Raw genomic sequence first — 26877 nt, 5'->3', positions numbered from 1 at the left:
TTATATAAAATTAGTGAAATAATATAATAAAAAATAGTAAAAAAATTTGGTTCCCTTCTCGCCCCGTTCCCACTTGCAGCCCAAACAGTTTGGCTTATCTTGCCTCGCCTTCGAATGGGCCACTAAATTAGTAATCAAACCCGTTTAATTTTCATGGCGGGCAGGTTGGTACGACGGGGCTGACCTGTTTTGATGGCTCTGCATTCCAACAATTTTTTTGACGAAATTCTCACATACCTTGCACGGTTTACTTAATTAGCGTAGTTTACATGTTACTGTGTTAGCATGAGGATTTATGCCAATTATGATAGCGGCAATAGGTTTTAACGTCATTAAAAAATGTAACAAATTGGCTTATGCTCAAACTCTGATCCAATAGATAGAGGTTTCATAATATTTTTTGATTCTGGATGCATGCAATTAAGAGTCATAAAACTAGCATACACATAATTTCAAGAATATATCGTCCTATCATTGGTTTAGTAAAGCTTTTAAAATACTAACTTTAGATATTAATTTGAAGCTAAACATTTCGAGATAAAAATACACATTAACATAAATTTCTCTTATTCAACAAATATGTCTCGTCAATAAAAAATTTATTTGTAGTCATATTATATTAAATAATACATTTCAACATTTCTATTAACTATTGATAATGTAATACTTACACCATTCATTCATTATTTTATAATTTGATATTTAAAAACTCAGACCAAAGTAGTTAAAAAAATCTGAGAACAGTTTACGAGTTCCCAACGTGAATCCATGCGCACATTGTGTGAAGATCAAGATAACCACAGGATTACACTAATTCGAATCTAATGTAGTAAATTAACTCAGGACTTCAAACACGCGTAATATTCCATTCAACACAATAAAGTTCTTGATCAACAAACTAAAAGAGTCCAAACTAACTGGAGAATCAGACGTCAAAAAAACTCCATCCATTGACAGCGACAATTTTCTTCATATTCATCTATGCATCGATTCACTTACAGTCGAGGAATACATCAGTCAGCACCTTCTCGGATTGCAACGAAGCCTTCAGCAACTTCACAGCCTATGGAGAAAGGAAACGAGTTATAAAGTTTATTCCACAAGTTGGGACGAGTGTGTACGTGCATGCTATATGCATGGGTTGATGGGTAAAATTTAGATATACATACCTCTTCCATTCCCAAAATCACCTCCATTTCCTGCAAGTTCACCACAACCTTAATATCGAACTTATTGAGCAAACTAACACTTGAGATAGTAGACATTGAATTCACCACCAAATTATCCATTATCACGTAAGGTAGCGTTTGGTAGGCCTGATAAAGTAGGTTTGTCTACTTTTTTCCATCCTAATCCAATGATTGGTTCCTTTTTAACTAAACCCACCCAATCCCCTATCCAATGGACTCTATTGTACTAGGTTGGTTTAAATAAACCCATACCCCAGCCCATTATTACTAGTCATTCTTTTTATCAGACGTATCTTTACCTATTTTACCCTTTGATCCAACCCAAAAGCTGAACAAGACTGTCTTCGCCCAACTCAGAAGCAACGTACGAAGGAGGCAAGGAGTTTCGCGTGCGTACGTATTTCGTGTCTGCGTTGAAAGCTTCGGAAATCAGGTGATTTTAGTTTTTGAATTCTTTGTTTCAAAGTTTAATTTGCAGAATCTGTTATCGAATTTAAGTTGTGTAATGTTAAATTCTCGGATTTGCTTTGCCCTAGTTCGCATAAGTCTGAGGAGGCTGTCACTCTCTCGTTAACTAACCTTTCTTCCCGTTTATGTTTTCTTGCTAAAATCTGTTCTTTCCTACTTTGTTGACAAAGTTTAACGCAAGCTTCTTTTGTTTTGTGCTTGTGTTATATGTGTTTGACTTTAGCGTTGTATCTCTCCTTTGTGATAGATAATAATTTTCTGCCGACCTTCTTATGCGATTTCATCAATAATATTTAATTACACTGGAAAACCAAAACCGTATAATAATTTGTCATCTGATTACTTTAGACGTGGTTGTAGATGTGCGTGTAATTATCCATGTTTAAACAGCGAGGATTTGGTTGATATTAAAGAAAGAATTGCGTTTCATAGTTACTTAAAATTTTATTTTGTGTTATGTTAGTATTTATTCTGAAATATTTCGTTACCCACAATAATATTTCGGTCCACGGTTTGCTTTCGATCTTCACGGAATACGAACGTGTAGAAGCGAAATTTTAAACCTACGGATGTTTGATTCACCTGGAACGCATCACGATCTAAAAATTTTGGGGAAGATTTCGTAGATCTATGGGGAGCTGTTCACGGTGATGTATGGTAGGGTTGTCTTCGAAGATATTTTGTGAAGGAACGTGTTCGAAGGAAATGTGAGGTAATGAGACAAACGTGGGTCTGATTTTACTAATTTGAAAACTATGTGAAAGGGTATTTTTGGTACTGGAAATTTAATTGATTAGTTTATCACACCCTTCAAAATCAAATCAAACAAGACAATGTTTTGAGCACACCATACAAACCTGTAAATAATCATTTTTCTTATCATTTACGTGCTAATCGTTCAATAATCCTATCACTTGAACCAAACACAGCCTAAGTGACTACTGTTAGATAAAATTGCTAAAAACAGTAGCGTAGAAACAAACTCGTAGAGATAAAGCAATAATCGAAACAAGTGTGATGTTTACAGTATTACTATTGTGTAAAAGAAAACAAAACCAAACCGAGGCCTGTAGCATGTACAGTTTCCTTAAAACAGATTCGTCCCCTCCTGTATGTGCTTCGAGGATCGTCTTGGACGTCTGTTTCCCAGGATACAACGGAAGAACCAGCAGTGACTTAGCACGAGACACTGCTACGGCTAACTGAAAACGTACCTTTATTTTATCACCGAGATTTAACGGAGGCCAAATGGAAAGATAACAATATGAAATGCAAGAGAATACTTGAAAGAGAAAAGATTTTCATGTGTTTGAAATGAGGAAATGAACCCACTATTTATATGCCCCAAAATGCACACCAAGATTCATGGAAGATTAATTAACTCAATTAATCTTCTCATTAACTCAAGAATATTAAGAACCAAAGGTCTTCAAATAACTCAAGAATGTGGAAAGTCAAAAGACACTCCAATTAATAACTTTTTAGTAGCCATAGTAAGTCGGTTTTTGCTATAACTAATTCTTCTTAAGTGTACTATTTGATATATATATTGACATACTTGTTCTTCAGAAATGTGTTCATGTTTGTACAAAAATAAATTATGTATGTTTCTTGAAATACGATCTGCATATGAAATTCTTCCGATTTGCTAAATAATATTTGAAAGCATGTTTGAGAAAAATATTTTTGAAGGTACTGTTATGATTCGCATTTGAAATGGTCAGGAAATTCTGACATTTGAATTGATTTGATTTGGCCCTGATGCGTTGGGATATAATAACCGATACTATGATCTCGCCCCCTTGAAGGATATAACTTAGTGAACTGATCAACTAGTCATGTAAAATAAGATGATTTTCAGTGTCATTTGTTTGATTTTATATGATATGAAATGATTTGAACATGCTGTCTTTATTCGAATGATAGCTCTACATCCTTTATCAATTATAAATCATAAACTATCTTAATTTATTTTATCTTCCCAAAGATCACTTTAATTGATTGACTTTACCTTAGGTAATCCTAATCGTAATATTTAATTTTCCAAAAATATAGTACTATTGCCAAACCAAGTTTTGATCCATAGTCATCATATAATATCCATGATTATAAAACACTTTAATGACTGGTACTTACTAAAACCTCATTCATGCATATGCCAAACATATTGTCCTTGACTCTATCACCAATTTGTTTTTTTTCCCCTTAAATCACAAGCATTCCAAGTACTTAAACGATTCAAGTCTACCGAGTCACTATTTCACATCATGATTTCATTCTAGATCCCTCATATAATATCAAACACTTATATATAACCTTGAAACCTAAGATCATGTCATGATTGTTATCTGACCTTACAGTTACAAAATCTTAACACTATTGGGACGGAAATTTTATCCACCTTCGCAAAATATTTTTTACTCTTAGTACCGTATAAATATAAAACTTATTGTTCGACTTTTTTCTCGATGTCCATCTACGTTTTGCGAATTATTTTACGTAAGGTAGTTATCTATTTGTTATCCCAAAATTTAGAGTAATTTCCTTATCCTGGAAATGTTAAACCTTATCTAATTGTAGTCAAGATAACGCAAGGTCCAGCATATCCTAATTTAATATTCACAAAGTTAATCGTTGACCAAAAAATAATGTTTTATATTGGAATTTGAAATTTAATCCATGGAGCTTCAGTTCCATCTTTCCTCATAAATCTCATAGTCCACCAAACCTAACATTCGTAAAACCATAAATTATTTAACTAATAAAACTTAATACATAACCACAATGCACATTTCCAATTGGTCCCAAAATTTTCGGATTTTAGACCTCCAAGTTTTTGGATTCATATACTAAGCCCTCTAGATTTTTGAATTATAGCAAAATCACCCTCAATATTTTTGAAAACATGCAATTAAGTACCTCAAATTATTATAATTTAGTCTCTAAGTTCACGATTTCTAAAAAAATTCAACCCATAACTATTAAGTTCGAAATCCACTTCAGTATAAAGTTCGAAACATGCACTTCTAAATCACCAAGTTCAATTCTCCTCAGCTTAATCTTAGGTAGTGCAAAACTCGAGATACGCAAAACCAAATTCTACGCACATCTAAGGGGCATAATCGTGAGCACCGTCCAAATCACGTAACCAACATGCATTTAAATTTAAGATTATGTCTAGCTTCTTAATTCATTTATCATACAAGAATTTAAAGCTCAACATATAAATCTTAAAACAGTAAAACTCACAGACTTGAGGTGTGACTTCTTGAGTTTCTCGGAGTGACAGTGACACAACTCTTTCAAGATCATTTGTTATGATACCAACTGAAACGTCCACTACTTCTAAACTTTAAAATCCTACTTTTTTTTTCTCCACTAAAATTCGAAACATTCCTTTTCAAAAAAACTCAGCATTTCCAAAATCCAAAAATTAATTTAACATTTAAAATCTCAAGTGCATAAAATCCCTAAATCGTCAATTAACAAAAATCATACGTCAACCATTAACAAGATCAAAACTAAACTTTAAAATAAAGCATAAAAAATCTCTAAATAAATCATTCGCAAAATCTTTATTTCAAAACGTTAACTATCAAGCTAATGCGAAAAATAATGTCCCTCAGAAGTGTACTGTCGGACTTGATCCACTCAAGCGTTAGCCTCTCCCTCAATCTCATCATCACCAGCAACATTCAAATTTAGTGAGTCTAATGACTCAGCACGTTCTAAACATAAGTAACAAATAATACATATACAAGCACATGCATTAAAAATCAAAATAAGCTAGCATAAATTTGTAAGTGTAATTTAATCATAAATCGTCAAATCATAAATCTTTCTATCATTTATCGTTTTGGATGAAGTTTGATCTTTGAAAGTGACTAACTGTTTCCTCTGCTCGACTGATCAGTCTTAGCTCACCATTGCACATGGGGACGGGCACTAGGCACCGACGTAAAATGAAAATACGATCGTTAGGTTCTCTCTGGGCCTTCTCTCTTAAACGGACTCCGTCTGGGGTCTTCTCCCTCACGATATTCCCAAAAATCATATTTCATATATTTTTTGTCACTGTCAATTCACATCCTTCAAAATTTTTTCCTTTTTTTGGTAATCATAAAATATCGTGTCCTTTCCACATTCGAAAAATAGCATTTTAATAGTAAAAATTGCACAGCTTTATCATAATCGTAAAATCTCATAATTTCATCATAAACATTTAAAATATCATTTAGCATGCGTTATGATTCTTCGGGACACTGCTAACCTTTTTTGTACTACCTAGATGTAAAATAACCGTTTTGCCCTTGGACTCCAAAATTCTCGATTTTGACTTTTTTTACCTTTATTGACTCGAGACTATACATAGTATCATATAAGCTTAAATTTGGCTTCTAGTATTTTTCTTAAATGTAAACCCGAGTTTATCGATTTAATAACTTAATGACTAAACCATAAAACGTTTTTAACCCGAATAAATTCAAAACTTAATATTTTCTTCCCAAATTTTAAACCTAAACTTTTCATCCTTAAGCTTAACATGACACATTAAATACACCAACAAACATTTCTTAGACATAAAATTAAGCTCATTAACTAATTTCCCAATTCGTTTTAAAACTTAACCATATGCCCCAGTTTTAAGCCGAATCGACTCAAAACTTAACCAAACTTGAAACCATAGCTTATTAACACCTATCCATACCTTATGCAACCCAAATCAAACCATTTAAGATACTCGTAATAGCTTAGAATGCCTACTGAATTTTCTGCACAATTGATCAAACCCTAGCCCAAGCCAACTTTCAATCCATCGAGCCTAGCCATTAACCATCATGTCCAGTCCCTATGTATCCATCCTAGGACCTAGATTGAACTCTTAGAACTCTACTGGACCAGCCTCTACAGACCGAGCAATTGCAACCATAAACACGTGTCCCTACAAGCCTCAGCGATCCAAAGCGACGTGCAACCTTTAGCCTCTAGGGCCATGACTAGACCCTATTAGGACCCATGAACATGTCCCTACAACAGTTAACAGCCTGCTTCTTCCTAGGACCAAAAACGCAAACCCTAGTTCCTAAAAACCCAATTTTCGTTTAGCTCTTGCATCCATATTGTCCAGCCCTTAAACATGCATCTATGAACCCTTAAACATGTTGAAAATCATCCCTTCCCATAGTTCTATCATGGCAGCCCCTTTGTGCATCATAAGCATGAGTTTCAATGCATGAAAATCAAAGTTTTAAGATGTACAAGCCATAAAACGAAAATAAAATGAGGGTTTCATATTTTTCATTCAAACATGATTAAACACACATAATATGATTTGAATGTTGCAAAAAGATGGTTTAGAAAAGTGTCTTTGTGTTTAAAATGCTCAAAATGACGAACGAGGGACGATTTTTATTTTTTTCTACCCTTTTTCTTGTCAAAACCCGACCCAAAACCCACCATGGTATATAAGGAGTCAAGTGATCACTATAAGAAAAACGCTAAACGAAAACGGATTTTATCTGTTATCGTAGCCACTGTTACAACTGTTGTAATTGGTAGTGTTGTTGAAATTGCATTCTACGACAACGGTATTAAAGAGTTGTAGTAGCTCTAATTAACGATGGTTTTTGAAATTAACCGTTGCGAATTAGCGACAGATTATGTCTAAACTATCGCTAAATTTAGTGTTTTTGACAAAATTGTCGCTAATTAGCGACAATTTAAGTTATATCGTCGCTAAAATTAGCGACGGTTTAGAAAAACACTGTCGCTACTTAGCGACGGTTTAGCCATAATTCGTCGCAAATTTTTTAAGTAAAATAAAAAAAATTACTTTTATAATTTAATAAATCTAATAAAAAAAATTTACTATCTTTCTAAGCTAATAAAATTCATAATCATAACTAAAACTTAGAAATTAACAAGAATTGAAGCGAAAAACTTACATAAATCGAAACTAAAATCGTACAAGAGATGAAAATGTATTGTAGATTGGGAAGGTGTGGAGGAAAATGGACCGAAAATGCGAGTATTTATAGACAATTTGCAACGTTTTTTTTTAAATAGCGACGATTGTCTACCAAACTGTCGCTAAACGCGACGGTTAGGCAAAAATCGTCGCTATTAGCAACAGTTAATAAAAGAGCGACGCTATTGACGACGGTTTTTGTTAAACAGTCGCTAGTTTAAAAATTGCGACGGTTAACTAAAAACGTCGTAATTTTTAAATTAGCGACGGTTTAATTGCGACGGTTTTTGTTTAAACCGTCACTATTTTAACGACGGTTCACTAAAATCGTCGTCGTTTCTCCAAAATAACACACTAATATACAACAGTTCACGAAAACCGTTGTCGTTTCTCTAAAAAACACGCTAATCCACAACGGTTCTCTAAAACCGTTGTCGTTTGTCCCAAAAAACACGCTAATAGACAACGGTTTTTGTTGAAACCGTTGTTAAAAGAAAAAAGACAACGTTTTTATTAAAAAACCGTTGTCTTTGATGTGTTGTTGTATGCTTATTTTCTTGTAGTGGATCGTTGTTGGAAGGAAAAACGAGGAAGAAAGTCGAAGAATGAAGGAGATTGAATTCCCTTGCCTATACTCCAAGTTTTGGCCGCTGTTCTTTTCTTTGATTCGGCCGCTACTCCACATCACGTAATTTTGTGTGTGTTTCGATGTGTGTGTGAGAGTGTTTAGGGGTGTGTGTGTTTCTGTTTTATGGCTTAATTTTTTTTTTTAAAAAAAAGTCTTTTAATCATTTAATTAATGGACTTAATTAATCATAATTTTTAATAATAAATTAGGCCGATTAAGATTAATAGAATTATTAGGCCCCCAAATTAAAAAAATTAGAAATGTCTATTTCCAAAAAAAATCCCTAAAAAAATACATAATTTCCTTATTCTCATTAATTAATTTAAATTTAACATTAAAAATGCTTAAATTCTTAAATTAGTTAAAATAAGTATTTTCTTAGCTAAAAATAAAAATTTAGCTTTTAAATCTTTTAACACCTTATTCGTCTCCGGTCCTCCGTCCCCAGCCAACCACGATATTCGCCTGAGAATCTTTCAATTATGAAATCGAACAAAATTACATAATTAATCATTTAATCACTCAAAATATATCATTAATATGTCTGAAATAATTTAATTAAAATATTTTAGCAATTTATTATTTTTCATGCATGCGGTCTATATGGACTGATTTCAGGGTTACAATCCAGCTCTGTTATAATCAGCGCGGCCATATCCCATTCAATCATCTCTTGATCTAGACATCTATGCTCGGATAATAGCAATCCGAAAGAAACATGGAAATATTTAACTTACAAGGCCAAACCTGAGATATGTTAAAATCTTTGACATCATCGATTTCGGAATACAACCATCAAACATTGTTAGACAACTAGAATTAGTGATTTGGTTAGCAAATATTAAAAAGTTTGATTCAAGGATGAAATTTACCATATGTGATCGAATAACAGATAATTTCCATGATAAAATGTTGGGATAATACTCATTTTCGTCCTTATTGTTTACCGCTTTTCTCATTTCAGTCCCTCTTCATTTTTGACTGCTTAATTAATCCTTCAAGTTTTTAAAATCTTCTCGAATTGACCATGTCGTTATGTTGACGTTAATATTAACGTTGACCCACATCATGTGCCTCTCACATGTTCATTTATTTGTGAAGACAGTCGATTAACACGTTCTTATTAAACACTTTGTCAAGAGCTGCCACGTCATCCTAGGGGACGGCGGCGTGGGGACCCTATGCCAAATCCGTGTCATCTCCGAGCTGCCCGCTGCCAGCAGCGTCGAGCGGTTGGAGATCCTGGACAATGAGAAGCATATGATCAGCTTCAGCGTAGTGGGTGGGGGAACACCGCCTGGCCAACTACCGCTCCGTGACCACCCTGAATGAGGCGGATGACGGCGGTGGAACGGTGGTCATGGACCACCCTGAATGAGGCGGATGACGGCGGTGGAACGGTGGTCATGGAGTCCTATGTCGTTGACGTGCCGGATGGTAATACTAAAGAAGAAACCCGAGTTTTTGGGGACACCATAGTCAAATGCAATCTTCAGTCCTTGGCTCAGATCGTTGAAAAATCAGCCAGTCTTAACCCATCTTCATATCAACATTATTTTAATATAAATTGTTCTGAGTTCTTTCTAGTGGATTCTTGTTCTTGAATATAATACTTTTGTTTGTAATTTTTTTTGGCCTTTTCTTTAATTAGCATATTTGCCGTTAATAAATCAGATTATATAGTTTAAGGAAAATTAAAAATAAAACATTATTATTATTATTATTATTATTGAAACTGCAAGTTGGCTGCCCGAAAGTGATGTGGGTGAACGTTAATATTAACGTCAACATAACGACAGGGATCAATTCGAGAAGATTTTAAAAACTTAAAGGATTAATTAAGCAGTCAAAAATGAAGAGGGACTGAAATAGGAAAAACGGTAAACAATAAGGACGAAAATGAGTATTATCCCATAAAATGTTATACCTCTCCAAACTAAATGTGGTACTGTATCAGTTGTGTTTTTTATTGATAGATCTGATTTGGACGAATATATTTGATTTGAAGAAGTTTTTGAGAGATACATTTCAAATTACACTTTTTTTGGTCTATTTGAAATCTACCAAAAATTATTATTGAAATTGTATAACTTAATATGAAGTGAATTCAAAACCCAGTTGAACTTTCTCTATAAAAACAAGAGTATGTCTTTTGTGAGACGATTTCACGAGTCTTTATCTGTGAGACAGGTCAACTCTATCGATATTCACAATAAAAATTAATACTCTTAGCATAAAAAGTAATATTTTTTTCATGGATGATCCAAATAAGAAATCCGTATCACAAAATACGACCCGTGAGACCGTCTCACACAAAATTTTGCCTAAAAACAAAACAAAACAAAACAATAAATTTGAAATCCATCAATCCAAACACAAATTATAATTCTTGATAATTTATTTAAATCAACTAAGCATTTACGTCCAACATATATGTGTGTATTAAATATCAATGAGAAGTAATCTTGTATGCATTAAATTTGGATCCGGATCCCCTGCAATGTCCAGTAAAACAGCAAATGGTGCTGTGTGCCTATATGGGTATGGCAATTTTTAACCTATGACAATTTCTTTCAATGTTGTTTTTTTTTTAAATTTTTTAATTCTACTCTTTTTTTTTCCAACTTTTATTTTCCTTCCATTTTCCTCCATTTTTTTCCTCTTCCACAAACATTAGGGGAAACTTTTATATGAAATAATTTAAACATTATAATTTTTTTATGTTAAATTAATAATTTTACAATTAAATATTACTATATTAAATTTTTACCTGTGAAAAACCATATCAGAGCATTTGGCGCTGTGGATATTTAATGGTCTGTGTTGATTTGAGCTTATTTTAAACTAGTTTTTTAGGTTTGATTTTGTTTTGTTCTAGGCTATTTTATATTGTCTTCTTTTGTCTATTTTCTTCTTTTATTGTAAAATTGATTTTATAATATTTATTCTTATTTAATGTCGGCGTAATTTGATTATATTCACTCTATTGAAATTTGAAGCCATGGATTTCAATGATATATCCAATAATGCTCTTGAGTAGTTTTTTTCTTAAGAATAGTCGATTAACATTGTTAGTTGAAATGAAGTCTCAAAACGTTTGAATGATTTATTTTTGATCGAAATATGGAGTTGAATTTTAGTTTTTGATATTGCATGATGAAAATGTTCTAAATTTTAATTTAAGCATTGACATGTTATGTGGCGCCCCAAACCTCGCCACGTAATCATGCAACATGTGACGTCATATGCATAAAAAATTTTCTTTTCGACGATGTAATAATATAATGCATATACGACAAAATAGTACAATCACCACACTATCTACGTCAGTGTAGCAGAAACAGTATAATAAATACACACATACAACTCAAATAAGACAATAAGCTATACTGTCTCTATCTACTATCAACTACAAGGCTGTTTGACTAGACACACCTAGTCCTTCATCACTATCTTGTCTCACGCATAGTCCTGTAACATGCCCAACAGAAACAGTCCTCAAAGGGTGAGCATATACAACAATCATCATCGCAATACATAACAGTTATATTAACAACAACATAAGATATAACTGAAATGATAACAGAAATACCCCCTTTGCCGTTTCTGGACAATCAACCATCAACAACCTCAACAACATCACACTGCAACAATAACATCGACGATACGTCGCACCCCAACTCCGGCGACAGCAATATCGTCGAACGAACAACAACATCGACGATACGTCGCACCCCAACACCGGCGACAGCAATATCGTCGAACGAATAACATCAACGATACGTCGCACCCCAACTCCGGCGACAACAATATCGTTGAACGAACAACATCAACGTGACAACATCAACGAGACGTCTCCCAACAACGATAGTCGACAATATCAACAATAATAAACAACAACAAATATAATACCAAATCACCCAATTCCGGTGATTTATCATCGTTCAACGCAATAGTATTCATCAATACTAAACAATAACAACATATGCTCGTACGTCAACACGTACCTGATAATCGAATATATATACAATCTGGCTATTTCTTTGATACTGAGGCTTGTGATGTATCTAAATAATTCAACAATAATTATCAGATCATTGTCACCGTATCAACACAATCATAACAGCCTCAATATATAACATCAAATAGCCCAACAACAATTAATTCAACAAAAATATAAAACTCGATTATAAATTATTATTGCTCAATAATTTAATATTCTGGTGTTTTTAATTCACAATACTACTATCAAATACACCCTAATTAATTTAACATCAAATAATAGGCTATTTTACAACATCCGTCAAATTGCGAAAACTTTATATCAACGTGTAGCCTATACTTCGTAGACTCCGAATATATAATCAGAATTAATAATAGCTGACAAACAACTCACCAATTTCAATTCAACGATTAAAAATCCCTAATTATAATAATTTAGGAATAGTTCAAAACAACAACACAATAATCTTCTCTACTTCGTTAAGATCATACACTATTCAACAATATTCAATTTCAGTATGATTTAACAATTTATCGGATTTATTCCAGAAATCGACGAATTTCAAATATCACCAAAACTACAAAATTTATACCTCAAATCGAAGACCTCATGTCAACGATCCCAGAACTGAAGTCATTTCGTCGATTGGATAAATCGAGAAGTTGTACGATCGAAAAGAAAATCTGAAAACTCTTATTTCTTATTTCTCTCTCACCTCTCCGTAAACTCACTGTCAAAAGAATGAAATTCATTCATTCTTGAACAAGTTTTTCAAATTTATCCTCATTTTATTTTATTTTATTTTTTAAAATATTATATTATATTATATTATATTATTAATATAATATAATATAATATAATATAATATATTTAACATCGGTATATCCATTTGGAGCAGTCAAACGATAAAAATTTCCAAAACTCAAAACATGAAACTTCTATATCTTTGAGTTTTCTACGTTATATCCAAATTTCAAATCATTTGGACTTCATATGACCAAAATATGTCATATTTCATTCTTTAAAAATCATTAATTATTTAGTAATCTCATATTACTAAATCAACAACTTGTGATATTACTTCAGGCATTACATTTCTACCCCCCTTAAATGAATTTCGACCCCGAAATTAATCAACAACAGTAATAACATGCATAAATAAAAGATACGTCATACCATCAGAATAAATAGGGGTAGAGCTCCCTCATATGCCGCTCTGTCTCCCAAGTGGCCTCTTCGACACCTCTATGTTCCCACTGAACCTTCACAATCGGTATAAGCTTACTACGAAGCTTCCGTTCAGATCAATCCAAAATACAAACTGGTCTCTCAATATAAGACACGTCAGGATCTAACTGAACCTCAGAAATATCCAACACATGTGAAGGATCCGGCTCATACTTCCGCAACATCGATACGTGAAACACATCATGAATACCAGATACAGATGGAGGTAGAGCCAATCGGTAAGCCAAAGTGCTTATCCGCTGCAATATCTCATACGGGCCAACATACCTCGGTGCCAACTTTCCTTTCATGCCAAATCGCACTGTGCCACGAAAAGGAGAAACTTTCAAAAATACTCGATCGCCCTGCTGAAACTCTAAAGGTCTTCGTCTTTTATTGTCATAGGCGGCCTGTCTATCTTGAGCTGCTTTCAATCGTTGCTGTATCAACTTTACTTTCTGTTCCATCTCATGAATCATATCAGGACCGGTAACTGCAGCTCGATCAACATCATCCCAGTATAACGGAGATCTACAACGTCTCCCGTACAATGCCTCAAATGGAGCCATGTGAATACTACTCTGATAACTATTGTTATACGCAAACTCTACTAATGGAATAGATGACTGCCAAACAGATTTAAAATCCATAACATACGCACGCAACATATCCTCCAGCGTCTAAATAGTACGCTCAGTCTGACCATCTGTCTGGGGATGATAAGCCGTACTCAATCTCAACTCTGTCCCCATCGCAGTCTGCAATCCTTCCCAAAAATGAGAAGTAAATCGAGGATCTCTATCAGAAATAATAGACACTGGAATCACATGCAACCGTACAATCTCTCGTATATACAACTGTTCCATCGTCAAGTACGTACTACTCATGCTATAGGGTATAAAATGTGCAACTTTCGTCAATCGATCAACAATCACCCAAATAGCATCAATAGTTCCAGTGCTTCTTGGCAAATGAGTCACAAAATCCCTCGATATGTGCTCCCATTTCCAAGTCGGCACTTCTAAACTCCTCAATTCACCTCCCGGCCTTCTCCTCTCAGCTTTGATCTGTTGACAATTAAGACATCGACGTACAAAATCACTCACATCATGTTTCATTCCCTTCCACCAAAACTGAGAGCGTAGATCCTTATACATCTTCTTGCCACCAGGGTGGATAGAATATCGACTACAATGTGCACGCCGCAACAGGCCCTGGCGCAACTCAGATATATCAGGAACTACCCATCTATCATTCATCCTCAAACTGTCATCATCAGCCACTCTAAAACGAGTATCTTGTTTCTGAGAAACTAACTCCCTCCATCGCTGAACTCTCTCGTCTGTCATCTGTGCATCACGAATACAACCATATATATCATGTTCAGCTAAAAAGGTAGATACCTGGATAGGAGTCGTCGAGATATCAAAATCATATCCCAAGGAACAACAAGACATCATCATAGCTGATAAACGACTCACATCCTCTGCAGTACAACTCACTTTACGGCTCAATGCATCAGCTGTAATATTGGCTCGACCAGGATGATATTCAATCTCACAATCATAATCCTTCAGCAAATCTAACTATCGTCTCTGTCTCATATTCAACTCTGTCTGGGTAAACAAAAATCTCAAGCTCTTATGATCAGTATAAATCGTAAACGAGGTACCATATAAATAGTGTCGCCATATCTTCAAGGCAAAGATAATGGCTGCCAACTCCAAGTCATGCACAGGGTACCTTGTTTCGTGTGGTTTCAGCTGTCTCGAGGCATATGCCACAACATGTCGATCCTGCATCAAAACACATCCCAAACCATGTAATGATGCATCAGTATAAACAACAAACCTCTCATTTTCTGTAGGAATTGATAACACCGGTGCAGTCGTCAGTCGGTGCTTCAACTCCTGAAAACTCCTCTCACATGCTTCAGACCACTGAAATCGCACATATTTCTGAGTCAATTGTGTCAAAGGCCTAGCAATCTTTGAAAATCCCTCGATAAATCGACAATAATAACCTGCTAAACCCAAGAAACTACGAATCTCAGGTACAGATGTAGGTGCAGACCACTGTAACACGGCTTCGACCTTCGTTGGATCAACAGAAATCCCATCTCTCGATATAACATGACCCAAGAAGACCACTCGATCCAACCAAAACTCACACTTACTGAGTTTGGCATACAACTGTCTATCTCGCAACACCTGTAACACTGAACGCAAGTGCCCTGCATGCTCAGCCTCACTCCTGGAATATATCAATATATCATCAATAAACACAATAACAAATCGATCGAGATAAGGCTGAAATACCCTATTCATCAAACTCATGAACACAGCTGAAGCATTCGTCAACCCAAACGGCATAACTAAAAACTCGTAATGCCCATATCTGGTCCTGAATGCTGTCTTCTGAATATCCTCCTCTCTAACTTGTATCTGATGATATCCTGACCTCAAATCAATCTTCGAATATACCGAGGTTCCCTGTAATTGATCAAACAAATCATCAATACGAGGGATGGGATATTTATTCTTAATCGTTACCTTATTCAGCTGTTGATAGTCGATACAAAGCCGCATAGTTCCATCTTTCTTTCTCACAAATAAGACTGGTGCACCCTAAGGCGATACATTAGGGCGAATGTATCCCTTGTCCAGCAAGTCCTGCAACTGGGCTTTCAACTCTCTCAACTCTGCTAGTGCCATTCTGTAAGGAGTACGAGAAATAGGGGAAGTATCTGGCATCAACTTGATCCCAAACTCCACCTCACGGGCTGGTGGGAAGCCTGGAATCTCATCAGGAAATACATCGGCAAACTCAGCAACTATAGGTATCTCCTCTATTCCCACCTCCTTCTTCTTTTCTGTCACATCTACAGCATAAATAAGATAACCCTCATGCCCATGCTCCAATAACCGAGACATCCGGATGGCAGATACCAACGGAACACGGGGACGAGAACCCTTCCCATAAAATGTCAAACGCTCTTTCTCATCTGTATAAAAATATACCACCCGCTGATAACAATCAACTGTCGCACAATATCTCCTCAGCACATTAATTCTCACAATACAATCAAAATCAGTCATCTCTAGAATAATCATATCAGATCTCGGCTCATAGCCCTCATAAGAAATAATATCATCTGATATCATAGATACAACTGATATATCAACTCCAGAAGGTGTCGAAACAGAAAGAGGCATAGACAATGGAGACGAGCGCATATGATGCTCAACCACAAACCTCTTCGATATAAAAGTATGCGAGGCACCAATATCAACAAGAATATAAGCAGGATAAGAACATAAATAACACTTACCCGCTATCATCTCCTCTCGTGCCTCCTCTGCCTGCTCTCGTGTCAAAGCATACACCTGTGCCTGAGGCGGACCAGCTCCCTGCATACGTGGCTGTCCTCCAGAAGGTCGTGGTGTAAACTGCTGAGGCTGTCGTCCTCCTCTCTCTGAGGATCTACCTCTAGCACTCCTAGGCTCTCGCTGTCCCTCACGACTAGGACACTGTCTCGCCAGATGACCAATACGCCACACTCAAAACAGGTGATCTCGGTCTATGTACACTCTCTGATCAGATGAGGTCCCCCACAACGATAACATCTCACTGCTCTGGACTCTCCTCTCTGCCCCTGAACAGACTGAGAACTGCCCCCACGACTCTCAACACGTCGTGAATCAAATCGACGCTTCCCAGATGATGCTGAAGAAGAAGATGAACCCTTCTGATATTTAAAAGACTGTCCCTAAGGTCGCAATGACTCCCTAGTCGGCTCTGATAATCGTCCCTGAGCCCCATACTCCTGCATAACTAACTCAGTCATCTCAGCCATCTCAGCCATCGTCACTGCATCCTCAAATGATACCGGGTTGTTTGATTGCACACGATCAAATAACTCTAACTTCAACCCTTTCAAGAAATGCCTCATCTTAGCATGAACATTCGCAGCAATATGTGGCACATATTTCAACAATGCAGAATATCGAGTCTCATACTCAGCAACAGACATACTACCCTGTCTTAAATCCTCAAATTCTTTCTCTTTCTTTTGTCTGGCTGTTATAGAAAAATATTTATCAAGAAAACGAGACCGAAACACATCCCAATCAACAGTACGGCCCTGAGCTCTCAATCCGGCCTCAGTCGTCTGCCACCACAATAGTACATTCCGCGAAAGCTGAAATGTAGCCAATCATAACCAAGCAGACCTAGCACACGGTGCAGTCACAAATATCTGCTCTATCCTCTCAATCCACTCCTCTGCTCGCTCACCGGTCTCAGAACTATCAAATCTCGGCGGAAGATAACTGCTGAACTGTGCCAAAGTCAACTCACCAGGCAATAAAGGCTGATCTGCTGGTGCCTGTCCCATAGGAGGAGATGGCAATGAATTTATCTGTCCAAATCCACTGTCAACCTCGTCTGTTTCCTCGTGTGGATGTACCTGTTCTCTAGCTGCCATAACTGGAAATCAAATTGTTAATCATAACATTTAACAATTACAATCCAGTAATCATCATCACACCTTTCGCACGAAAGTACACGCAACTAAAGAACAATCAATCATATCGAGAAATCATTAATAACAAGTCAAATGCACAGACCCACGCAGATAATATCGTCATCCATCTCCCTCATCACAAACCCAACTCTTAACCATCCCAGACATCTAACATATGCTCTGATACCACCAAATGTGGCGCCCCAAACCTCGCCACGTAATCATGCAACATGTGACGTCATATGCATAAAATTTTTTCTTTTCGACGATGTAATAATATAATGCATATACGACAAAATAGTGCAATCACCACACTATCTACGTCAGTGTAGCAGAAACAGTATAATAAATACACACATACAACTCAAATAAGACAATAAGCTATACTGTCTCTATCTACTATCAACTACAAGGCTGTTTGACTAGACACACCTAGTCCTTCACCACTATCTTGTCTCACGCATAGTCCTGTAACCTGCCCAACAGAAACAGTTCTCAAAGGGTGAGCATATACAACAATCATCATCGCAATACATAACAGTTATATTAACAACAACATAAGATATAACTGAAATGATAACAGAAATACCCCCTTTGCCGTTTCTGGACAATCAACCATCAACAACCTCAACAACATCACACTGCAACAATAACATCGACGATACGTCGCACCCCAACTCCGGCGACAGCAATATCGTCGAACGAACAACAACATCGACGATACGTCGCACCCCAACACCGGCGACAGCAATATCGTCGAACGAATAACATCAACGATACGTCGCACCCCAACTCCGGCGACAACAATATCGTTGAACGAACAACATCAACGTGACAACATCAACGAGACGTCTCCCAACAACGATAGTCGACAATATCAACAATAATAAACAACAACAAATATAATACCAAATCACCCAATTCCGGTGATTTATCATCGTTCAACGCAATAGTATTCATCAATACTAAACAATAACAACATATGCTCGTACGTCAACACGTACCTGATAATCGAATATATATACAATCTGGCTATTTCTTTGATACTGAGGCTTGTGATGTATCTAAATAATTCAACAATAATTATCAGATCATTGTCACCGTATCAACACAATCATAACAGCCTCAATATATAACATCAAATAGCCCAACAACAATTAATTCAACAAAAATATAAAACTCGATTATAAATTATTATTGCTCAATAATTTAATATTCTGGTGTTTTTAATTCACAATACTACTATCAAATACACCCTAATTAATTTAACATCAAATAATAGGCTATTTTACAACATCCGTCAAATTGCGAAAACTTTATATCAACGTGTAGCCTATACTTCGTAGACTCCGAATATATAATCAGAATTAATAATAGCTGACAAACAACTCACCAATTTCAATTCAACGATTAAAAATCCCTAATTATAATAATTTAGGAATAGTTCAAAACAACAACACAATAATCTTCTCTACTTCGTTAAGATCATACACTATTCAACAATATTCAATTTCAGTATGATTTAACAATTTATCGGATTTATTCCAGAAATCGACGAATTTCAAATATCACCAAAACTACAAAATTTATACCTCAAATCGAAGACCTCATGTCAACGATCCCAGAACTGAAGTCAGTTCGTCGATTGGATAAACCGATAAGTCGCACGATCGAAAAGAAAATCTGAAAACTCTTATTTCTCTCTCACCTCTCCGTAAACTCACTGTCAAAAGAATGAAATTCATTCATTCTCGAACAAGTTTTTCAAATTTATCCCCATTTTATTTTATTTATTTTTTAAAATATTATATTATATTATATTATTAATATAATATAAAACGATAAAAATTTCCAAAACTCAAAACATGGAACTTCTATATCTTTGAGTTTTCTACGTTATATCCAAATTTCAAATCATTTGGACTTCATATGACCAAAATATGTCATATTTCATTCTTTAAAAATCATTAATTATTTAGTAATCTCATATTACTAAATCAACAACTTGTGATATTACTTCAGGCATTACATGTTAATAGTTTTATATTGTTAAAAAACTTATTCATTAAAAAAATTAATAATACTAATAAAATTTGAAAAAAATGATACAGTTTTTCACAGGTTAAAATTTAATATAGTAATATTTAATTGTAAAATTATTAATTTAACAATAAAAAATTATAATGTTTATATTATTTTATATAAAACTGTCACTTGATGTTTGTGGAAGAGGAAAAAAATGGAGGAAAATGGAAAAAAAATAAAAGTTGGGAAAAAAAAGAGAAGAATTAAAAAAAAACAACATCTAAAGAAATTGTCATATGTTGAAAATTGCCATATAGGCACACAGCACCATTTGCTGTTTTACTCAACATTGCAGGGGATCCGGATCCATTAAATTTGTGCGTAGATTGCAACTTTCGTTGTAGTAATTTGTACAACTATGTGGAAGAAAAATTAATATCTAACTATTTATTTTAAATTCAAATGTAATCTTGCATAATAGTTTTACTTGAAAAATTTTATTGGCAAAGATAAATAGAAATAAAAGGAAAACACTGTTTTGTAAAATCACAAATAACGGTTGATTCATCGAATGGATGAATTTGAACAATAAATTTGAAATTTATTGATTTTAAAATTTTCGACTTGCTTGGATAAACGTTTCAATAATAATTATTGTAAATTTCAAATACGCTTAATATAAATATCATTTCAAATCCATCAATCTAAATTAAATCCATGAATCTAACTTGATCTTAATTTTTTTTAAGTTTAATTTTTAAAATCTTTAAGTAAATATCAATGATTAAAAACGGCAATCTTGACCTTTCTTTGATAGACAGCTGATATCAACAAGGAATCAAATATGATCCAACGACATGATTTTTTTTTTACAATACCGACCTTTCAAAGAATTTGTGGGGTATATGTGGTGACAATTTGTTGGCAAAAACTTGTATGAGACGGTTTCATGGGTCGTATTTTATGAGACGGATCTTTTATTTGGGTGATCCATGAAAAAATATTACTTTTTATTATGAATATCGGTAGGGTTGACCCGTCTCACGAATTTTTCTCACAAGAGACCTACTGCAATTTGTTTGATATACGTATGTGTATGGATTTTTGTCTTCGTCAAGGTTTTACTAACATTTACATTTACTCGGACTAACTATTGTCAGTTCGAAAAATAAATCGTATATTTATCTATGATTGGATGATGCTGTAAACTTGATTACTTGAGTGATGCATAATGTAAGATTTGTTTCCTTCAAAAACCAATTTTGATGATTTTTTTTATACTCTACCAAAACTTAAATTTTGAAGTGCTTTAATATTTTAATACGTTCTAGCATTTTAACTTTTTTATAATTTACGTTGAATAAAATATTTCTAGTTTTTTTAAAACGAGTTTGGCCCCTAAAGCTCACTCACAATGACAATAGTTTAATAAAGGGAAGAAAACAAAAAAAGAGATTTATGATTAGAGTTGAACTTAACTCAACTTTAAAAATTAATTCAAAGAGAGAGAATTGTCTAAATCCATATATATAACTCTCAAATATTAATAAAGTCGATGTTGGACATTTAGTTAAAGTTTGATTAGCTGTATTATTTATACTTATTTTTATCTATATTTTTATTCAATCTAATATCATGTTTGGTGCACCATATTATTTATCCATCTACCAATCATTTATTTTACATCAATCAGATCATCAATTATTTATCTTACATCAATCAAATAATTGAATTGAAATTACAATATTACTCTTAATAAATAATATTATAAATATTTTATTAATATTTTCGAAAAGACAAAACTTTAATATCACATCATCTCAAATTTAATTAAATTAATCAATCAAATCAAACATTATATTACTTATCATCTTTATATATTTTATTATTAAAAAATATTACTTATCTACATACTATTTGTCTCATACCACGAACCAAACAGTACCTTAACATACTATCTCACTCTCAGCCATGTATAACTTGAGCGTAAAATTTACAAGACATTATTGGATGACTCAGAGGGCAATCCTACATATAACAGTGAACCTTGACTCTGATATAATGTTAAGATTGTGACTTGAACCTACTCAACCCCAAAAGCTAGCTCAAGAAGGGATGAATGTTCAAACTCATTTATACAATTTCAAAAGACTTAATTCAGTCGATGCGAGGCATTTAACACCTTCCTCACGCCCTTGAACGAACAATTGGAGCGTGAAGTTTACAAAAAAATTATCAGGCGGCCCATATGACAGTCTAACACATAACGTCGAGAAAGATTGTCCAAGTCCATATATACGACTCTCAAAGACTTAATTCAGCCGATGTGAGATATTTAACATCTCTTCACGCATAGGAATGAACAACTAGAGTGTGAAGTTTACAAGATAATATCGTGTGTCCCATAGAGCAGTCCAATACATAACGACAGACTTTGGCTTTGATACCATGTTAATATTGAGATTTAAACCTAATTCATTTCCTCGTGAGGTCATTAAAACATATATGATTCTGCACCATCTTGGCTGAGACTCGAACTCAGACAATTTTTTCAAGAGCCTGTCTTGCTACTAAACCGTTGATCAACACATTTAATCTTCTATGCAACAATAATATATAAAACACATAAGCATTTTAGGTTGAGTTTGAGTCTAGTTTTTCATCATCGAGTCGAGTTTGAGTCTAATTTTTTCATTGGGGTCGAGTTTGGGCCTAGTTTGTCTAATTTTTTATTATTGGGTTGAGTTTTGGTCTTATTTTTTAAATAATTTAATTATTGAGTTGAGTTTTATGTGAATTTTGGGTCGAGTTTTTATATTAAAGTGAAGTTTTCATTTCGAATTGAATTTTAATATGAGCAAAATTGTCATTTGGACATCAATCTCTCTTGTCCAATTAGAAAATGATTCACTCCTTTTTCTAAATTATCCTTGCCATTGTTCCATGGGAATAATGGTGTAAACGAATCAAATCAAATCGAATATGACGAAAATTTGAATGCTCGAATTCGGTTCAAATTATTCTATTCGAGTTTGAGCTCGATTTGAAGTTCAAAATTTTTAAAACTTTTGACTCGAATTCGATTCGAATTAAAGCTCGAGTTCGAGTTGAAAGATTCGAACATGTTCGAGAACTATTTGTATTATTGCTAAAAAATAAGTACTCGCAATACTCGAAATTTATTTATTTAACATATAAATATATTATATTACTAAAATACTGAGCTCGAGATTGGTTCGAATAAAATTTAAACTTATTTGAATTGGATGCAACAGAAGCTCGAATACAAATAAAATATTTTCTAATCGAGCCGAAAAATTTACGAAGTTCGTTTGGACCCATGAGAGAAATCCATGGGAGAAACCCCAGCTCCCGCCTAACAACGAAACAATGCAGTAGAAGTCCCATGAATCTGCCAAAAGATGCAGTCTCACCCCTCGATATCCGGCAAAAAGCCATTCTGTGCTACATACTAACTCCACCTTTCACTTGTCCCTTTCTTCTTCTATCTACACTCATATTCCCTATCGCTGCTCTATCGATTTCACGATAAGTCACCTCACTCCCTTCAATGCTTTATCCGCAGGGGTCGGTTTTGGGTCTGGGGTGGGGTGGGCGGTATCTCATAGCTGGATGAGTTTAATGCGAGCGTGTATCTTTTGAATTTTTAGCCTACACATTTTGCTGGCTTTTGCTTCCCTCTTCCCCAGGTTGGCGTACATTTTCTTTTCTTTTCTTTTTTCCTTAAATTTCTAGGTCCAATTTTTAAGACATTCGTGTGAGGCGTTTTTTTTTTCGATTTTTGGTCCATTTCATCTTTCTTCCACTGGGTTTGGTTTACTTGCATTTAATCATTTACGTACGAATACGTGTTATGAGCAGGCAGTATTTCGAGGTCTTTTTTCCTCTTCATCTTTTGGTTGCACAGCAAAACTGGAAATTTTACTGATTTTTTTAGGGCTTTTTTTGGGTGTTTATGTGTAGAATAGGAGATATTTCACTCTGGACTACTCGAAAAGTTGAAAAAATATATGGGATTTTTCTTAGATCCTTATATTTATCGAGAAGACTCATTTGAGGTGTGAAATAAGAGAGAGAATGAAGAAATATCAGCAACTGAGCCCAGAAAGAGCTAAAGTATGGACTGAAAAATCACCCAAATATCACTACAGTAATCAACATAATCTGCAGCAGCAACAGCACAAGCACAAAGTACCTGTTATTTACTATCTATGCAGGAATAGACAACTCGAGCATCCACATTTTATGGAAGTCCCCCTCTCCTCCCCCGATGGACTTTATTTGAGAGGTTCCACAACGCGATCTTGCTTATGAATTTTTCCATTATCCAGTATCGTGATTTTCTTGACATTCGATTTTTTTTTTTAATATTTTGAAGATGTGGTGGAAAGGCTGAACGGATTGAGAGGCAGAGGCATGGCTTCAATCTATGCTTGGTCTTGCAAGAGGTGTATATGGTCCCATGACTTTATGTTCGATTCTTTGTTTGTGAATTCAAGTTTTTTCCTTTATGAAAATGTATCTCAAAGTTTTACTATAATTTTTTAATGCAGGAGTTATAAGAATGGTTTCGTATGGCACGATCTCTGTGAAGATGATTTAATCCTCCCGGCTCACGGGAACGAATATGTTCTCAAGGGCTCGGAACTCTTTGAAGAATCCAATTCTGGTAAAGTGGCACAAACCTTCCTTCTGCTATTATTAACCAAATGAAAAGTTTCATTGCGAATAACTTGAGCACGGGGATATAGAAACTGGAGAATTAAAACTCTTTGGTGTTGTGGCGGAAATGTGTAGTACTATTTTTTACTGAAAGTTTAAGATAATTGTAGAATCTGTCTGTGGACTTGCATTTCGGAAGTCATTTGTGCGAAGATAGGAGTAAAATGAGGCGAAATGTGATGCCTTTGTTTCCTTTATTTTTCTGTGATACTGAGGATGGACTTGTGTTGACATGTAAGTACACGTCATAATGTGAGTTTTTTTTATGATAAACTGCCTTGTTTTCTAGGTCGCTTCAGTCCAACTGGAAATCTCATGTCACAGAATCAGAGTGCATTACCAGAACCACCATCTTCCAGAAGCCAAGAAGATTCTTCGTCTTCATCTAGCCTGAATGGGAGAAATATAAAAAGTTCTCAGGATGACGAATTATCACCTCCGGCTCAGCGGCTTTGCACTTCTTCTGTGTCTCCAGACTCTAACATTGGGAAAAAATCCTCTTGGAATGGTTCTTCGAGCCTAATAGAGTACAAGGTTAACAAGAAGGATGGTGTTGCTGATGCTTCCACCCAAACCGAGGATAAAGGCAAAACTAGAAGAATTTATGCAAGAGGTGTATCAACTGAAGATGGGTTATTGGATCCTAAATGCGGCAGTACTTGTCTAAACGAGGGTCTCAATATGAAAGAGACTTCAGAAATTTGCAGAGATTTAACATCGCCGCCTCCATCCACATCCAGTACTTCATCAAGTGGTAGGACAGATACCTTGGAAGCTCTCATTAAAGCTGATGCTAGAAAGCTCAAGAGCTTTAGGATTCTTGAAGAGGAGGAATTAAGAATGCCATCTGGTACAAAACTCAAGGCTTCAAATATTATAATGCAACTGATCTCCTGTGGCTCGGTTTCAGTGAAAGATCCCAGTTTTGGCATGATCCCAACCTACAAGCCAAGGTTTTCTCATTCCAAAGTTTCCTCTCCATTGTTCTCAACATCTTTGATGTTTAGAGAGTTTGATTGCCATTCGGAGAATCCTCGTCTAACAGGAGTGAGAGCGGAAGATAAAGAATACTTTAGTGGGAGCTTTGTTGAAACAAATATGTTCAAGGAAGGGATACTTACTCTGAAACGATCATCTTCATACAATGCTGACAGGTTATTACGTTATCTCCCCGTCAGTTGATATTTTCGTCAATTAGCCGAGTAACTCGATTCTGAGATCTGAAATCTTTTCCTGGTTGCTCTTATGTTAAGTCAAGATTGTGCTTATTGTTAATCATGGTACTTTGAACAAACCTTATAGCAATTTTTAGTCTTCATTAATTGTAGTCTGGATGTGGTAGTTAGCTTTCATGGGTTAGATTAAACTTAAAAAGTTGTGGATATTTTCTTGCCCTCTTCTTGTTGAGACAAATAGAGAATTATTTAATGCAGAAGTACCAAGGAACTTGGTTCTGCTGAGAACAATGAAGCAGAAAGTTCCACGCATGTGAAGTGCATTCCAAGAGCACTGAAGGCTTCTATAACTAAGCATCCAAGATGCGAATCAATGAGATCTCCTTTTTCCTATGGACCAAGAATCTCATCTGAGAGAGTGGAAAGTTCAAGAACCCTTACACCAGGCACGCCCAATGGTGGAAGCAAGAGAATTACTGAGCCATCGGCAGGGAAAACACAATCAATAAATCTGGATTCTTGCAGAAATGGAAAGGAAAGTACTTAGACAGTTGGATTCTGATTCCTCGAGTGTTACGGCGGAACTTAGCAAGGTGTTGAATTCTTGTAGCCTGAGATTTCTGCAGAATCCATATAGATCACGTCAAGCTATATTGGAACAAATGCTTTTTGTCTCTTGTTGCATTCAGATTTTGTGAATTGTTTAATCTAATAGATTACATGAAGCTACATCTTAACAACTTGATTTTACTGTTGGTAAAATCCAAGAACCAAAACTGATGTCAGTATGCGTCCCTGTTAACCATTTGTTTTCAATTAGTTCAAATAGAATAGAAGGTCCGTTCAAAGACAACAAAATTATACCTTATGTATATTTTCGTGCATGGTACGCCAGTCTCAATAAATCTTGATCACTACTTGGTAT

At 35.0% G+C, this 26877-nt stretch overlaps 1 protein-coding gene across 3 annotated transcripts; it reads left to right on the top strand.

The window, feature by feature from the left end:
* The first annotated feature begins 1490 nt into the window (after positions 1-1490).
* LOC142548629 (protein SOSEKI 3-like) lies at positions 1491-26877 on the top strand. Of its 3 annotated transcripts, none has more exons than XM_075657075.1 (6): positions 1491-1623; positions 24019-24343; positions 24434-24503; positions 24609-24724; positions 25067-25931; positions 26211-26877. In XM_075657075.1, the coding sequence occupies exons 2-6, from the start codon at positions 24133-24135 to the stop codon at positions 26497-26499; spliced, it is 1551 nt and encodes a 516-aa protein (XP_075513190.1). In that variant the 5' UTR covers positions 1491-1623; positions 24019-24132; the 3' UTR covers positions 26500-26877. The 3 variants fall into 3 exon arrangements, with proteins under 3 accessions (XP_075513190.1, XP_075513199.1, XP_075513181.1); XM_075657084.1 differs by lacking the exon at positions 1491-1623 and adding an exon at positions 23359-23744; XM_075657066.1 differs by lacking the exon at positions 1491-1623 and having other exon boundaries at positions 23359-24343.

The sequence above is a fragment of the Primulina tabacum genome, chromosome 1, assembly GCF_025594145.1.
Source record: "Primulina tabacum isolate GXHZ01 chromosome 1, ASM2559414v2, whole genome shotgun sequence".
NCBI lineage: Eukaryota > Viridiplantae > Streptophyta > Magnoliopsida > Lamiales > Gesneriaceae > Primulina > Primulina tabacum.
The sequence above is the reverse complement of the archived record's forward strand: the minus strand, read 5'-3'. Positions and strand labels throughout refer to the sequence as shown.